The sequence below is a fragment of the Osmia bicornis genome, chromosome 11 (assembly GCF_907164935.1).
Source record: "Osmia bicornis bicornis chromosome 11, iOsmBic2.1, whole genome shotgun sequence".
Taxonomy (NCBI): Eukaryota; Metazoa; Arthropoda; class Insecta; order Hymenoptera; family Megachilidae; genus Osmia; species Osmia bicornis.
Window position 1 is genome coordinate 7,299,412 of NC_060226.1, and position 17,461 is coordinate 7,316,872.

The 17,461-nt window shown below is 29.2% G+C and overlaps 3 protein-coding genes across 10 annotated transcripts; 2 read left to right on the forward strand and 1 right to left on the reverse strand.

The window, feature by feature from the left end:
- Positions 1-274: 274 nt before the first annotated feature.
- LOC114873445 (transmembrane 9 superfamily member 4) lies at positions 275-4,116 on the reverse strand. Its single transcript, XM_029181782.2, has 10 exons — positions 4,002-4,116; positions 3,362-3,612; positions 3,153-3,299; positions 2,929-3,084; positions 2,006-2,280; positions 1,702-1,920; positions 1,461-1,618; positions 1,130-1,389; positions 866-1,049; positions 275-800 (listed from the first exon to the last, which is right to left on the reverse strand). The coding sequence occupies exons 1-10, from the start codon at positions 4,002-4,004 to the stop codon at positions 561-563; spliced, it is 1,893 nt and encodes a 630-aa protein (XP_029037615.1). The 5' UTR covers positions 4,005-4,116; the 3' UTR covers positions 275-560.
- Positions 4,117-4,767: 651 nt separating this feature from the next.
- Positions 4,768-9,250, forward strand: LOC114873448 (neuroguidin). 3 transcript variants are annotated; one of them, XM_029181787.2, is made up of 4 exons: positions 4,768-4,879; positions 5,480-6,005; positions 6,080-6,430; positions 6,500-9,250. In XM_029181787.2, the coding sequence occupies exons 1-4, from the start codon at positions 4,871-4,873 to the stop codon at positions 6,523-6,525; spliced, it is 912 nt and encodes a 303-aa protein (XP_029037620.1). In that variant the 5' UTR covers positions 4,768-4,870; the 3' UTR covers positions 6,526-9,250. The 3 variants fall into 3 exon arrangements, with proteins under 3 accessions (XP_029037620.1, XP_029037618.1, XP_029037619.1); XM_029181785.2 differs by lacking the exon at positions 4,768-4,879 and adding an exon at positions 4,946-5,155; XM_029181786.2 differs by lacking the exon at positions 4,768-4,879 and adding an exon at positions 5,183-5,382.
- A 284-nt stretch (positions 9,251-9,534) lies between these two features.
- Positions 9,535-15,780, forward strand: LOC114873442 (eukaryotic translation initiation factor 4E-binding protein Mextli). 6 transcript variants are annotated; one of them, XM_029181774.2, is made up of 11 exons: positions 9,535-9,642; positions 10,582-10,700; positions 10,844-10,984; positions 11,073-11,242; positions 11,309-11,504; positions 11,762-11,833; positions 12,731-12,791; positions 12,873-13,158; positions 13,240-13,489; positions 13,563-13,684; positions 15,057-15,780. In XM_029181774.2, the coding sequence occupies exons 2-11, from the start codon at positions 10,592-10,594 to the stop codon at positions 15,171-15,173; spliced, it is 1,524 nt and encodes a 507-aa protein (XP_029037607.1). In that variant the 5' UTR covers positions 9,535-9,642; positions 10,582-10,591; the 3' UTR covers positions 15,174-15,780. The 6 variants fall into 6 exon arrangements, with proteins under 6 accessions (XP_029037607.1, XP_029037610.1, XP_029037611.1 ...); XM_029181777.2 differs by having other exon boundaries at positions 15,069-15,780; XM_029181776.2 differs by lacking the exon at positions 9,535-9,642 and adding an exon at positions 9,986-10,055.
- Positions 15,781-17,461: the final 1,681 nt, after the last annotated feature.

Genomic DNA, 17,461 nt, shown 5'->3' on the forward strand with positions numbered 1-17,461 from the left:
AATTATAAACGAATATTATTAACTATAATACTTGGCACTGACTATAATTAATATTACATCTATCAATATTTTACATATTTTATTATTTAAAAAAAGATGTAATATTAATATAGACAATGCATATTATTTTTTATGTATAAACTTTTTTTTCTTATTTATACGAGTAGTACTCTGTTTTATAAGTACTTTTACCATAATGAAGTATTGATTTAAAATCTAATAAAAAGTTAAAAATAAAAATCGTGTACTAAATAAGATTGAATAACATACACTATTATGTCAAATCACTATTTATGTTCATTTCTTGGTATAAAGTTTTATACATTTGTTTTTATAAATAGAACAACTTTACATACAATATTTAGAAAGAACATTTAGTAACTGTACTCACGTGTAATCATATTGAATCACCTTACTAAAACTGAAAGCAAACTATTTTTGGTTTTATATATTTAATTTAAAAAAATTAAATATTTTTTGTAACTTTGAAAAAAAAAAAAAAAAATGTTATTCTCTTTTATTGGAGAATATCATTGACGCTGTCAATGAGATAATTTTGACTAGTCTATTTTCACAGCAGCATATATCTTTCGAATAAACGCGTATGCCGCAAAAAATCCTATTGTGCCTGTTAATAACCAAAATGTGAGCACCATTAATGTTGTATAACCAAAATACAAAAGTGTTGGAATAAGTTCCGTGATTTCTAGTTTTGTCATGAAGTAAAAAATTGAATAGGCTAAGACGTATACAGCTGATCCTCCGCTAACGATAAAGCTCCTCCACCACCATCGGTAATCCTAATAATAAATATAAATTTATATTTTATGAAAGAACCTATAAATAAAGACCATATAATACTTACTTCTCCGCATAACTGAAAATAGACCATAACTATGGATATTTGAGAACAAGAGATGACAAGAATACAGAAGACAAGAAACAAAAATCCAAAAAGGTAGTAAAATTGATTTTCCCATAATGCAGTCAAAATGAAAAATAGTTCTATGAAAACAGCGCCGAAAGGTAGAATTCCAGCCATTAGTGTACTGCAATAATATGAAAAAAGTATGTTTTGTTACAACGACAATGATGTTTGAACAAATTCTATTAATTTTATATAGCTTACCCAAACACAGGATTCATGTACCATAATTGATCAGGAACTTGTCTAGGAATTTGATTTGTTCTAACCGGATGCGTAAAAGGCTGTTTACGATATCCAAAGAAATATCCGAGATATACAAGAGGAAGTGATATACCAAACCATAAACATAACAATGCCACCATTGTTACAAATGGTACTGCGCCCGAACTATGTTTACCCCATATAAAGAAATTTAAAAAGAAACAAGTGCCAAACACTATTCCTGGATAAAACATTGCTGTCTGTAACAATCAGTATAGTAATATAGTACATCAGTATATTACATTTGTAAAACATGTCAGTTTATGTTTACCAGTAATGCTGTTCTTCTCCATTTTCGTCCACGCATCGTCTTATAAAGACGCGCGGAAAAATATCCAGCGATTAAACCGGAAAATACGTACAAAAATATTGCACAAGTTGCAAGTGCACCTCTACTAGCAGGGGAAAGCATACCCAACATAGCAAAGACTGTAAACATAAAAGAAAATGAAAATATCGACAGTTCTATTAACCAAATATCGACATTTTTTTTTATAAAGATAAAATCTTACATATCGTTATTAAAGCCATACAAAATATTTGAATTCCACTGCCTATTACAGCAGCGAATAAGCGCGGATGTGGCGGAGGACGAAATACATCTCCGTGAACTAATTTCCAACCAGTTTCTTCAATAGTTTCATCTAGGCCTGCTAAACTATCATTTTCACCGGCATTATAGCGTGCAATATCCCTTCTTAAAGTTCGAACCATGATCATTGTTAGAATCCCTACATTATTTTATCAGAAACCAGTGTCTATGCGATTTAAAACAATTAAAAGAATTAAAAGCAAAATATATAAATATGTATTTACCAGAAAGAAAAAGGATTACAATAAGGGAATTGATGATTGAAAACCAGTGAATTTCAACGTCGCTCATCCCTAGATATATGTCCCATCTGCTTGCCCAACTTATATCAGATTTTGTCCATTCCACAGAATATAAAAACAAAAGTTTTGTTCCTTTTGGATTAACAAACTGAGGATTTCCATGTGTTGGCAATATGCAGGTATTTCCTTCAAACTTTAATTGACTTACATCAACCGATCGAGCTTCTACTTCAAATCCAACCACTCTGAATTCGTTTCTACAAAAATAAACGTGACTATAATTTAATACAGCTCCATTTGTATATGCATGTATATAAGTATGTATATATATGCTGGTCATGAGAGAGCATACTTTTTATCTGACAAGTTTCGCATCTCTATTTAGGATCTACACATTCCGTAATTTATGGTAACGCAAGCACTCTTAAGACGCCGAGAGCACATACAAGGTGTCCCAAAATGAGTGTATGCCGCTTAAGGGAGTGGTAGCTAAGATGATTCTGAACAACATTTTCCTTTGCGAAAAAGCTTCGTTTTTGAATTGTTAAGGAAAAATAGTGGCCAATCCGAGCGCGCATAGAGTAAGGGTTATACCCAGAGGATAGAAGGTTTCATGATTTCTAACTTCTGTTAATCACAGTGTGTTCTATCCTTTGGGTGAAGTACCTTTTTCATATTGTCAACGTACCATTAGATTTTGCGAATATATTAAAAAAAAAATAAGTACAACATTTCTTTTTTCTTGTACATTTACGACATCATCATTCTGTTCGTATATTTGTATCCACCATGAAGTAGGATATAAGTTAAAAATCTTCCCAGGCTTAGTGAGATACGCGAATTAAGTATACTCTCTCGTGAACGGCAGTGTAAATTCCAATTGTGTATATGAGATTTGTACTAACTCTCCATATTTATGATAACTTAGTTTTAGTTTAAGATAATTATTGATATAATATTGGTCATTCATGATTCCACCCAAACGATATCCATGGTATACAATCACATTATTCGTATCTTTATGAATCTTTTTTGTTGCTGCTGGTAAATTATCAATTAATCTAAGGACAAATAAAATTTGTTACAAAGGGACATTTAACGCAATTTAAAGACTTTTAAATCTACCTACAGGTGTACAGTATAATCATGTTGAATACGTTCTATAACACGCTGTGACTCTTCTTCATTCCATGTCATAAGATTAGATGGTCCATGACATAATAATCTACAGCTTATATTTTGTGCCATTAGCACTTCATATGGTGTATTTACAATTCTATATAAAAATAAATTGTATTACTTTAAAAGAATAACATAAAAGTAATTAAGAAATCTTACCTATCACCACGTAATACCTCTCCTAAGTTTTCAGATTTATAAATCAAAGTTCCATTTTTTGGTATACAAAAAGGAATAGAATAATACTCATATGGCAACTGTGTATGAGTGCTGGTCATTTTAACTGCTTTAACATCAATCTTTTGCCCCTTTTTAAACTCCACAGGAGCAACACCCGGCACGTAAAAGCCATTTGTTTCAATCAATAAGGATATTATTACAAATATAGCACTACTACTTTTTAACCTTTCCTAAAACAAAAGAACAATATACATACACTAAACTGTACAACCATAAGATTTTAATACATGAATTGATTTTAATAACATCTACATAATTATAATAAAGCATAGATTCAAAGGGATTTATTTATATATGTATATATATATATGAGATAAACACAAATATATACTAATTTCTAACTAATTATTAAAGTCGACAACACTTTTATTTAGACTGTTTTATTACAACTATGACAAGCAATGCTATTAATTTCGTGACAAAACTATTACGGCTGTACAAATATACGCGTTTTATGCTTAGAAAATATTATATCGAAAAAGAATTGCCACGTTAAGTTTACTAAACATTTCTACTTTTCAATATTTTTTAAATATAATTAACTTCTAATAATGCTTACCATCTTACAATATTATTTACGTCAAAGGCGCGCCACGCCGTTACCCCTTACTTTATTCTTGATTACTCTACCAACAAAGTTCTCACTCTGTTCACGTCAAAAATGAAGTTTACTTCAATATGAAGGCTGTATAGAAACGTTTATCAGTAAAACAACATTAAAAGTAATTCCTCATAAAATCCCTAGAGACGAGAGAGTCTCGAAGAAAATGATTGCGTAGGAGGAAACCCCATATAATAATATTAAATTCCATAACAATAGTTTTTAATAATTAAAAACTATGCCACCTTTTTTCCAAATTACTTTTAATCAATCTAAATATGATCACAATTAAGCCTTTGAGCATTTTTACTTCCCCTGTAACGCTATTTTTCCTAGAGATACCTACTCTACCCGATCTTATAGCTGATTATTTCTTATCAATTTTATTCATCTCACATATTTATAAATAATTCACCAGTAATATGTAATACATTGAATATTTGGTGTTATTTAAAGTATTTTATTACATACCAGGTGATTATTGTTACATTCTTTCTTGAAATTCCCGCAATTTTTTACTCTTGAAAATAGAAAGGAAGTAATCTCTTATAAATATGAAATGCTGTTTATTCACACATTTATTTAATTAATTTATGTATCATAAATTCTTAAAATGTTAAAATTATTATTCTTGTGGCTGTATAACATTACTTTTTATAAAGAATGGAAATATTTTTACCATATAATAGTAGATGTTTTGATCAAGCTTTTCCGAGCGAAAAAATATATCCCCGAAAAGGAAAATATCGTCCCACGTGGGGACTCGTTTAATTACAAGTTACGTTATTTAGATATGCATCTGTTCGGTTAATTTTTATTTCAGAACAATGGTACAGGTGAGTGGAAACTTTTAAACATATTATTTGGTTCAAATTTCGTAAAATTTGTCTGAATCAATGCATTTTTCTATCAGGTCTATTGGAAATTTTTGATTGTTTTTTTTTCCGTTGTCATCCATTAGTAAATAGGAAAGATGGCAGCAGATTATTGCGCTTTTTTCCTCTACATCCACAGATCCGACATTTTTCTTAAAATTAAGCCATTTTACAAGTTTTTGTTTAAAAGTTGTATAAAACCATTCACGTTCCAGTTTTATGAACAGAATTGAGCGGGTACCTTATTTTTTAAATGAAATGTAGTTAACATTGAAATAAATAAAATACATAATTTTTGTACGTCGAACTGGTGTCATTTAAGGTGTAAGACGACATACAAATTTTGAAAAATTCTATGTTGTTTTACCGAGTGTAAACATTTCAGTGTTTGATGAATGAAGAATTCATTATGAGTTACTTTCAAGTATTATTACTTTTTTAAATAAAATATGATAAAAATGAGGGTATAAATATATTTTTCACTACATAACATGCCTGTTTGAATTTTTTCATTACAATGTGATATGTTTGCTTTCCAAAACTAATCAATTATTTTTGCAGGCAATCGATGAAATGGAACAAAGGGATCTCCCACAGGCATTCCGTTTGCTGGGGGAGATGAATGCCAATGTATTGCAAGTGAATCAACTTGTGGACAACATGTTAATTCGTGTTAAAAATGGAGAAATTTCTACAGATAAGGGTCTTAGTTTTTTGGAAATGAAATATCATATGTTACTTTCATATTTGATTAATTTGACTTATGTAGTTCTGAGAAAATGTTCAGGAGAACGTATAGAAGGAGATCCATCGATTGATCGTTTAATCGAAATCAGAACAGTCCTAGAAAAAATCCGACCAATAGATCACAAACTTAAGTACCAAATAGATAAACTTGTTAAGACTGCTGTAACTGGTACTATCAACAGTGATGATCCAACTAATTTTAAAGCTAATCCTGATGCATTTGATACTAATGATGAAGAATCTGACAGTGATCAGGGTGACGCAGATGAAGGTTTTAAATCAACACAATCAAGGAAATCTAATGTTTATGTACCACCAAAACTTGCTGCAGTACATTATGGTTAATATATCTATCAATTTATATTGTATTTTTAGTAATATCAATCATTTGAATATTTTGTGTTGCCGTTATAGATGGAGATGAAACAGTTGCGGATAAAATTCGTAAAGCCGGAGAGAGGGTTCGCAGACGCGCAGTATCGGGTGCTGTTTTACGGGAATTAAAGGAAGAATATTTAGATGCGCCTATCGAAGATACACATGGTTTAGGCGAAAAACAAACTAGTCTAGGTCGTGAGAATAAACGGAAAATAGAATATGAAGAAAATTACATGACACGTTTGCCCGTTACTAAACAAGAAAAACACAGACGTCGTCAAATGACTACTGTTGGTACACTTGGAGAAGAAATTACATCATTTGGAGAATCGTCTTTTGTATCTGCTAAAAAAAGAAAAACTCAGAAGAAAGGCAAAGCCAAAAAAAGTAAGTCTTTCGTATGGTAAATGTTATTGAAATTTAATATTTATCACGTAATTTGGATTGTTTTTACAGGTTTCAAGAAAAAAAGGCATCATTAAATCGACTTTATAAAAATTTGAAAAGCTGAATTTCATACAGCATTAATAATTAAGGTAAAATGCAAATTTCTTCAATTCTTCTTGACAAATGCAGATGCCATTAATACTCGTTACTAAGTTAAGCTAAATAACTCATAAACAACTAGTAATAAAAATCAACCATCAACGGTGAAGTAAATAGCACGATGGTAATTTATTACTACATAAGACATACTAATGGTCGTGTAATTGATAATTATAGTTAATAATGATTTTAATCTTTAATTGTTGTCTGAGATCAATTTTTATCTATGGAGTTGAAATGTTCCGTGAGTCACAAAGAAAAAAAATGGTATCTCTACGATATTAAGTACATGAAAAATAATGTCAAGGTACATACGAGCTTAACTTACAAAAAAAAGTATTACGTGTAACCGTGACGCATTTAATCAAAGAATGGATTTCGGCTCCAAGATTTAAAATTGTAAGTTAAACGCAAAAGTTGAAAGCAGAAAATTTGTCTGCTTTATTTTGAAATATTCTCCAGCTATAGATGAAACGAAAAAAAAAATCAGTAACGTAGCAGGAGGGATGATATCGAATTAATTGTTACAGAAGCGTAAAAATCACAAGACATTCAATGCAAAAATTAGAAAATTCAAATTTAATAAGAAAAAAAAAATGACTAGAAATTGCAACCACTCTGCAAATTCTAAGAACAATGTTTATCGTGCGATATCACGTGTCTTAGGATTTTCTCGCTATTTTAGAGTAGTGTAGTAGTTAATAGTTTTACTATTATATGTATATTTCGTTTGTGTTTTCCCCTGGTAAACTGTTGAGGCTATTATATCTCGATGTGAATCATATTTTATGTTAAGTTTAATTCTTTTACAATGTGTCCATGCATTGTACTTGTTGTTTTAATTTTGAATTGCTTTCATTTAGTTGTTAAACTTATATTAAAAGTAATATAAGGATAACACGAATGTGTCAAAATTCAAAATTGATATTGCCAATTTCTTAATTACTATTTAAGTTTACTGTATTTAGTTTCTTAGGGAGGGGGTATGTGTGATATTGGAATAAAAACTAATATACGAAGACTAGAGCGAAAATCACTTCTGCAATAGAATAAAGAATTTGTACAACAAATTATAGGGATAAATCCGTCTCTTGCGCTTAAATAGGTTCCATTTTTTAAGTGTTAGACGTAATTCTGGGTATTTTCTTAAACCCAAATGCAATGTTTCCTTTTTAAAGTAAAGGAAAGATAAATATTAAAATGCACTTAATACAGCTCATACATGGATATTGGTATCCATTACACGTTCCTGCAGAAGTGATCCGCATCACCTTCAAAAGTACGAATTCGTTACATGCTAACCAAGGGCTCAACCATCCATAGATATTATATTTTTTACAAAAGTGTTCATAGATTGAGCCAACTTGGTAATGCGTAATGTTACATATGCCCTCTCTTTTTCAATCTGTGAAGACGATTAAAATGTGATAAATTATTCATGAAATAATAGTTAAAGAAACTAACAGAATAGCACAATTGCTGGGCATTATTTACAAGTGCTAGCAAGCCTAATGTCAGCAGCCTTGTCGTATTTGGTAATGAAGTTGGAATACTGAATAGCGGGAAGATTTTGATGAATAATACGAAGGTACTCTTACAAAATCTCATGCTCGTGTTTAATGTACGGCATGCGTGAAATAATACAAAATCACAATAGGTTTCAAAATTTGCCCGAAATTTAGTTTTCTCATACTTTATACATAGATGATAATTTTTGAAGCACACTTACAACTGAAATAACTGTAAGTCCAAAATACTAACTTGTATGAGTGAGCGTGTGAGTGAGTGAGTAAGCGAGCGAGCGAGTGTATGTGTGTATATATAATGTATATGTTATTATGTATTTATATATACATATGTACCTCCAACATGTGTTTCCTCATTTTTACATTCTAAAATGTTTGTAACAGCGCATTAAATACTATTACGTTGTTTGTAACAAATAGAATTATCGCCGATAATCTAAATTGAAAAGTTTACTCGTATATTATTACATTTGTTTTATTAAGCATAGTTTCCTAGACATGTTTTACATATTTTGGACTTATAGTAAAAGTGTATGGGTGTGAAAAATATGATACACATATCCACATACACAACATATAGCAGCAAAGTAATAGGATTACATTGAATACACTACCTCAAATCAATAGAAATATGGATTTACAATAATATAACTGCGTCAGTTACGTTTACATTGTTGTGCCGTTGTTTAGTTATACATTTACTGATACTACAGTTTTGTTGTGAAATATAATAGAATGTATTATGCCTTATGAAAAGAGAGGTATCTAGAATTTGTTATCTCTGACCTGCTTAGCAGGTATAAATCTTTTAGCAATGTACAAAGAAAGCACAAAGTATGTAAACGTTACTGTGAGCAGTGAGTTTAAAGTAGTCCTTCAAATCCAACAACGCTGCCGAATACCAAATTAAAAGGAGAAACAAGATATCTTTGCAGCAAAAATGAGATTAGAATGATTTATTGAATACATTCATAGTTTGAAGGATGTATGTACTGTTTCGTTTATTGATAAATTTTGTATAATTTATGTACTAAGACAATTCAATGTGTGTGAGAGAAAAAAGAGCGCGCGCAAGAGGGAGAGTTTACCTGTATATTAGAAATGATTATTATTAATGAATTATTATTATTATGAATTACTATTATTATTATGATTATTATATTATTATTATCATCATCATCATCGTCATCATTATCATCATCATCGTCATCATCATCATCATCATCATCATCATCATCATCATGTAGAATGCTTCTTACTGACTGAATAAAATGTTTTCAATGTCGATAATTATACAAATAATAAGTAAGTCCTTGTATTGTTTAAATTCAAATTTGAAAATTATAGTTAGAAATACGTCATCTTGTCAGATTCTTTCGCTAGTGAATTTTAAGCTTCACGTTGGTACTATCGTTTTAAATTTGAGACACTCGAGTGCATCTTCGCAGCGTATGTCAACGGACGTATCTCCTCGATTCCTTTCAGACGGTCTGCCTGTCGTTGATCTGTGGCACGGCCGACGTGGTGGTAAGTTATATTTTGATAATAAACATTTTGGATATAAACAATACTCATTAACTATAAAAATTCATGAAATATCAAGTGTCATGCTTTTTTTCATCGTGACACATATTTTAACTTTCACAGTTTTCGATTTATTTCATCGGTGCTAGTTATATCAGTTATATGTATAAAGAAATGCAGTAGTATATGGTGTGTGATATTTTATTTATGTCGTTCGTTATAATTTACAATTCTGAAATTAATTCATTATATATTTTTCCTTTTTCTTTACTGCGATTCTCATTCTTCCGCCCTTCTGCTCCCCACTCTTGTTTTCTCCTCTCTTTTGCTTACTATCTCTCTTTGTTCTTTACGCATATCCTTCTTTTTCTAACGTTCCTTGCAAGATGTCGAAAGTGCCAGAGGCGCTCACATGGGTACCGTATAAATTATTTTTGTCGCTACGCATATACACTACAGTAAAATAACCTACTATTGCAGACTCTACGTTTCGCATCAACTCCAGTAACTCTAAAAAACACTGTTAAGATTCATGTTAGTATATTAAACATTCATTTTCTTGTCACTTCTCATTGATTATTGTTTTCTTCATGAACCATTCTTTTCCGTAGTTATTTTTAAATCACCCGCGGCGCAAAACTATACAGTAAGAGTTTAGAAAAATATTTTTTTTCAAATGATTTTAAATGACTAAAACGATTTTTTTCTTCATTTCATTATTAAATTGATTAAAAAAATATACACGTATAATTTCGTTTAAAAAATATGTTGTCTGACATTGTATTTAAATCTAACATACATATATATTTTTAACTCCATAAAAGTAATAAGTAAATTCACTTTAAGCGTACTATATACATATATTACATCCAATTAAGTTCAGCAGTTAAGTTCAGTAGTTACTTTTTAGTTACTTTATTTATTTAATTTTGATTGTTTAAGATTATAAAAAATGGCGGCGACACAACTAAACAGAGCTCGAACCATTAAGAAAGTTGAAAAACCTCGGCCGCTTAAACTCAATCAACGCCACTCGACCGTCGATGGGCGGATTACGACTGGTAATTTTTAATCAACATATGTTTATTTTCTCTAATGTGTATTATGTATTTCAAATGGTTTGTATTGACAATAATAGATTTTACTTAAATTATTATTATATACTTTATCATCATTCATTAAGTCAGTAAATTATATTTGACAGTGGAGGACATAGTGTCCTTAATCGATAATGTTGCAATGCAACTAACTAACGGCTTCCACGACCGAACGCTGCAAATGAATGTGGTTTCAATGTATAATCACTTGAAACTTTATGCTCATCAGTTAGAAGCTATTTATAAAGGTATAATTTCAAACAAGCAGAACTTTAAATATTTCTTTAAATGATTTAGTTATACAGTATATTAATTAAGCATCGATCATTATTTCAGATCAGCTGGATAGAGCTTTTGTGGCAATCAGAAATGGAAGTCAAGACGAAAAACTAGATCTGACGACTAGGGTTCACCTGCTGGAACTTATAGAGTTAAGAGCTACTCAATGGCGTCACACTGATTCCATGGATGTGTATTATACACAAAAATTATCACACCTGGATAATGTATGTTAATAATGTTTTTTATCCTATCAGTTAATATTTTATACAGAAATTCAAATGGTTTAATAGGTAGAAGTAATTCCTGACACACCTACAAATGCATTATCATCTCCTATGACAACCATGAGTTCACCTACTATAACACCAATTCTAGCACCTGGTGAAGTGATAAAAAACAGTGGAAAATTTGTTAAACCCACACGTATTCCTGGAAAAAACTATTGCAAAGATGAAGTTGTTATACGTAATAGTGATTCTGGTAAAGGTAAGAAAAATTTAAAGTTTACATGTTGTTAGTAATCTTTATATTATAGCAGAAATACACATAAAATTTTGTGATGTTATGTAGAATATGGCCTATCTTTTTTAATTTTAAATAATTTAATTTGTTATTATTGCATCATATTTTTGGTTCTGTTCACTGATATATTTGGTATTATGTACATTTGACACGTTTTTCACACCTATTGTAAGTAGTAAGTATTTTGTTCCTACTTCTAAATCATTTGCACAAAAATACAGTGATGGGAATAAAAGGGCGGCGGGTTCACATGATCGAAGAGCTCAGCCAGACAATCATCTCCTTCCAGCGAGGTAAACAAATAATTTGCAGATGGCTTAATAGCATCATGTTAATGCATTACAAAAATAACTAATTGTATATTTTTTAATGTATTTTATATATCCTAATATTCTTATTACAATGATTAATTTTAATCCGAAGAAATTTATTTGTTTTTATAATTATGTATCTTATCTTATTTTGCTGTATAAGATAATATTTTATGTATATCATCACGGAAAATAACACGAATTTAAGTATTAACTATTTTATTATAAATCATCAAGATAAATTTTCATTTTTTTTTCCTATTTCTCTTAATGACATAATACAACAATAAACACGTTATCTGATCAATTTTACAATTGTGATTTGTGTTGTATCTTTTATTTGCATGAAACATTTTTTTTTACGTTTTTGTGTTCAAGTATTGGTGAAAGTATTGTAAAATATAAAAAAAGGTATTTTGCAAGAGCTTTTTACTGTATGATTTGCTCACAAAATTCTTTTTGTTGTGAAATTGTTTGTATTGTCATTATAGTTTATCATCACTAGTATGCATAGTATTTGCAGCTTGTTAAATCACTTTAAAATAAATATGAAATGTTATGAAGAGCATTCTATACATTTAATACAATTGTATTTACTGCTTATAATTGCTTACCGTTTTAAAATGCATCTAAACATACTACCTTTTTTTTACAGGAAAGTTTTCATCAATTAATGAACTGTTTCTTAATGTTCTAATCCATAAATTGTCTCTTGAAGTGTTTAAATAATAGTACCTATATTTAATAAATATTTATTGTCATATAATTCTGCATTTTTATATCATATTAACAGCAATGCAAACGAATATTTAGAGAATAAACTTCGATAACATGTATAATAAAATATGTCCTATTAATATACCATTTTTTTTTTCGCAGTAAACCCTGGAGCTAAAGAACGACTTGTCCAAATCACGGGTACTTCCGAGGACAAGATACAGTAAGTTAAATTTTTGTACACAGATTCTAATACATCCAATTTCGTATGTATAATTTTTATTTGAAATATCATCCATAACAGTTATGCGAAGGACTTGATAAAAGATACGATTCAACGAAATGCATCCCCGGTGAGATTGGAGCAAGGTGGAGGAGAAAAGGGAGCTATGGGTGGTTCGAGTTCTTCGTTAAATAGTAGCGCATCAGACGAAAGCAATCGATTGCAACAGCAACAAAGTTCTCGTTTACGAAGCGCGCTCCTCCACAGCTTCTCCACCAACGACGCCAGTATAGGCGAATATAAATATACGGTTACGGTTGGTAACCAATCACTGAAAATCACAGGATGTAATCTTGATCTTGTTAGGGTAATGATACTTATATATCAGAAATACAAATTACATTGTGTGGAAACAATATAGGTTTTAATTTTATTATTGGAATATTAGACTGCAAAGCTGGTACTAGATGAATACTTCTTGGGGGATGCTGAAAATTTTACAAGTGGTATAGAGTACTTCAATTTCGAAGAAGAATCTCCTTATTCGGTCTCGTCTTCCAGTACACAAAAAACACCATTAACCCCAAGTAACACAAACGAAGTAGGGCGGGAGTTAAATATGGATAGCGCTGCAACTTCAGAAAGCGAAGAAACTTATAAGCCCCGTATAATTCCTCAATCAAATCCAACTCAGGAAGGTAAAGTATCCTAAATCGGAAGCTATTTTTTTTTATTCATTTGATAAGTAGTACTAAAATAAAACCGTATCAGTTCCAGAAATAAGAGAACTCACGTATGAGTTTTTGTTGCTGTGTTCAACAGGCCCTTACGCAAAACGGCCACCCGCAGACTGGGCTCGTATTCAGAAGGAATGCCCCAACATTGTTCGCAAGGTATATAAATATGATACCAATGCTAATCACCTGATGTACGACAGTATTACTTACTAATTTTCCTTAATAAGATGACGCAAAATTAACTCCTCAGAATTTAATGATATTTATGTTAAATTTAACGACGTTTTCAAATTCTGCTGGAATGTTCACACGCTAAAGTAATGATCATACGTTTGTTCGCATCATCTTTAAAGTATTAATTTCCGTAATACTATTAGACAGGGAAATAGCATGGTATCATTAAACAAAAAAGTTTTTTGCATTAATGGAAAATATTTGTGGTAACGGTATATTTATTTAATGATTTGAACTTTTGATCAAAAAGATTTAATTTAACCATGTTCGTTCTTCTCCAAATGTCGAGTTATCAGATTCATATTTATAGCAGTTTCCAACTGCTTCTACTTATTTAAACCAAAGATTTTCATGGTATTATAAATGATGTGATATTTAATAATTTTGACTAAACCCCTTCATTTTGTCAGTATTATGTAGGAATCTTGTTATATATAATAGTTGTTTTTGCTATTGTTTAATAATTTTATATTTTAAATAATATATCTCGCCTTGAAGTTGTACTAATACATAAAGTATACTAATATATTAATACAAATTAATGTATTGCATTGTATTAGTACAATATATTTATATTATGAAGGGTTGTTAAGTAAGATAAGACAGTTATTTTCAGTATGTTTTCTTATATGTTACTAAAGATAAAGAGATCTGAATGTATCGTTTTTTGGTTTTTTGTTTTTTTCTTTAAATAATGACGCGTAACTTACAATAGTAATGTAAACTACACACGACAACAGGAGTGTATTATGTTATGTGTGTATAAAATGTGTGACGTTAAATTTTATATTTTTACTCGTTATTTTTCTTATTTTCTTATTTTTCTTTATCCACATTATAATCTGTTTTGTAATTAGTAGTTTAATATTAAATGAATTTGAAGATTATGTTATTACAATGTTTTGTTGGTTTATTATTAAAAGTATTATAGAAGCAAAACAGAAGTATTAAATTTTATATACAGTATAAGAAATCGTAAATGATTTATAGAGTGAATATTATTATTGTACAACATTTTATGACGTTTCAAAAATAATAAAACATTTTTACTTTGTATTATATTTTTAAAGATCATATAGCATGTATGTTATAACAAATCCTTGTCTTTTTTAAAAATTAAATTGAATACTTATGTGTTATTCCATTTAGAAGGCATGCACTTAAGTAAATCATTTAACATTTGCTTTATAAATTCAAAGCATGCTGCTTGTAACAACATATTAAGGTAAAGTAAACATTATTATATTTAATATTATATAGTATATACCTTAACGGTGATTTATATACACATTAGTTTTTTCAACAGGAACCGATTCGCTGGTTCGAACCGGAAACATATAAAGCTAAAGTAGCAGCTGCTGGGCTTGTTACAGTATTACCACTTGGAGACGGGGAAACTGATCCAGAATGAAATTAAGAATTTAATTCTTTTCGATCATCAAAAAAATTGTATGTATTAATCTGCATCGATTTTTATCTCGATGTGTTGTGATAAATTTTGAAAAACAGACTCAGTATGATTGTTCACGAGTGAATATGCGGTACACACATAGGCTCGGAAATGGACACATAATGATCTGTGAGATAACTTCTTGTATTGCTCAATTCAATTATAGCAATACAAATTAATAGAAATATTGGGATAAGCCGTAATATTTATAAACTTATTAATTTTTTGCGTGTTTAAATCAAAATTTTTCTCAAAATAACTGTAATATTTTTGTAAGCATTTATGCTTTTACATTGTTGCAGTTTACATTTATGCAGTTATATGCAGAAAATTTGTAAGGTTCGCAATGAGTTGCTAACTTTACTTAATGAAATGCATGAAGTGCAGCAAATATCCTTAATCAGTTTTACTGGTACAAGAAGTACCGCTTCGTTATACTATTAGAATTGCAACAATTCATTTAAACGCTAATGAAAGACAGTAAACAGTTTTTATATTCTTAGCACGATAGATCAAACCATTGTTGATCAAATTATGTTTATGAAAATGAAATTTTCTGAAACCTGTTCAAGATCGTGTAATAAAATTTCCATTATTAATTTGCAACATAAAAGAATTAATCTGAAAAAGAAGAAAAAGAATTTTTCTGAGGAACGTTTAACAATAATTCCACTAACAAATTAATAGAAATTGGTTTTATAATCAAAACTAAATTTAGTTTTATAGCGCAATTTAAATGAACATTCAAGGAATGCTTCAATATTTCGTGCGTAATATTTATTTTGTTACGCATAACAGACGTAACAAAATATTTAAAGAAATAGTGATTTAGCATAGTCTAGTCTATCTTTATAGTAGAAACTACCATTCTGGTAATTACTCCGCTGTGACATAATAACCAAAAACGAGATTTATTCAATCTCAAATTAAGATTTTATATTTTATATATTAAAATAATGGTATTATGTGCAGTAAATAAATAAATTTATTAATAAATAAATAAATTAGTTAATTATACAGAAAAGGATAAAAACGGAATCTTCTGATATTGCTATTAATCAATTTTTATATAAATCAATAACATACCACTTTTTATTTATAACACACTAATGTATGATTGCAATTTTATTCGTTTAATTTTAAATACAAAATCGTATTTAAACACATTTTTATGCTTGTTAGATAATCTAAATTATTTGAAATTCTAAATCTGTTGGTTTTTATCTTTTAATTTGAGACACGAGTTGAAAGAACAATGTATAATATTTATTTAGTTTGGAATTAAATTATACTGCACATATACGGAACGTTATATTTATATGTTTTTACATCTTTAATATTTATTACAAATTTACATGACTATTTGATTTAAATTATTAGTAATTTATTTGTATTACCACTAACTGCAGTAATATAACATTATATTATTGTATTTTGCTCTTTAATAATAAATCAATTAAAATAAACATTTCGTTCGATTCCGTTTTTCCTCAATATACAATAATTGTTTAAAAATGTTGAACAATGTTCAAAATTAAACGTATCATATTTTATATAATTTCACATTACTTTTATAAAAGCTTTTATACATATAATGTGAAAATTATGTATATTTTTCATTTTTACTAATCCCTAATATTTAAACGTTCAAAATGGTTGTATAAATAAATCGACTGATCATTCGGCGCAATGAGTTTTATTATTTCAGTATCTTATAGAAATGATAATATCCGAAATATACATACACCCTCAATTTGTGCATACTCCATTGTACTAGATATCGATTGCAATTTTATTCTTTACTTCTTGTAAAAGTTAAAAATGTTATTACATGTAATTTAACGTTATGTGCATAAAACGTTAATTTGATATCAGAGGCCTACTTGCTGATTGTATTTCATTACAATATGTCATGTTTATTAATTACTAATTTCTATATTGCAAATAATTTCTATAAAGTAAATTAAAAATAATATGACATACATATTCATATATGTATTTTAAATTCAGTCTACTTAAACAGTGCATAAATTAATGTAGTCTGAAATACAGAGCCAGTTTCACTTGAAACAATCTAATAGCCAATACATGTAGAAGAAATGAAAACGTAAATTCAGGAAAATAAAACATTGTACATCAATAAATCTCTTAATGTATTACCAAATACGTATCTAAATTTTAGAAACTGGTTCTGTACTATAACAAACTATTAAATTATATGATCATTCATACAACTGGCAGTTTTGGGA

Excerpts from the sequence above, each read along its gene's own strand:
- LOC114873448 (XM_029181785.2), top strand. Across the intron at positions 6,006-6,079 it reads ACTTGCTGCAGTACATTATG|ATGGAGATGAAACAGTTGCG; the intron begins GTTAATATATCT and ends TTGCCGTTATAG. Across the intron at positions 6,431-6,499 it reads GAAAGGCAAAGCCAAAAAAA|GTTTCAAGAAAAAAAGGCAT; the intron begins GTAAGTCTTTCG and ends TTGTTTTTACAG.
- LOC114873445 (XM_029181782.2), bottom strand. Across the intron at positions 3,300-3,361 it reads GAGGTATTACGTGGTGATAG|AATTGTAAATACACCATATG; the intron begins GTAAGATTTCTT and ends ATTTTTATATAG. Across the intron at positions 801-865 it reads ATTTTCAGTTATGCGGAGAA|GATTACCGATGGTGGTGGAG; the intron begins GTAAGTATTATA and ends ATTTATTATTAG.
- LOC114873442 (XM_029181774.2), top strand. The coding sequence starts at position 10,592 with ATGGCGGCGACACAACTAAACAGAGCTCGAACCATTAAGAAAGTTGAA. Across the intron at positions 10,985-11,072 it reads GTTAGAAGCTATTTATAAAG|ATCAGCTGGATAGAGCTTTT; the intron begins GTATAATTTCAA and ends TCATTATTTCAG. Across the intron at positions 11,834-12,730 it reads AATCATCTCCTTCCAGCGAG|TAAACCCTGGAGCTAAAGAA; the intron begins GTAAACAAATAA and ends TTTTTTTCGCAG.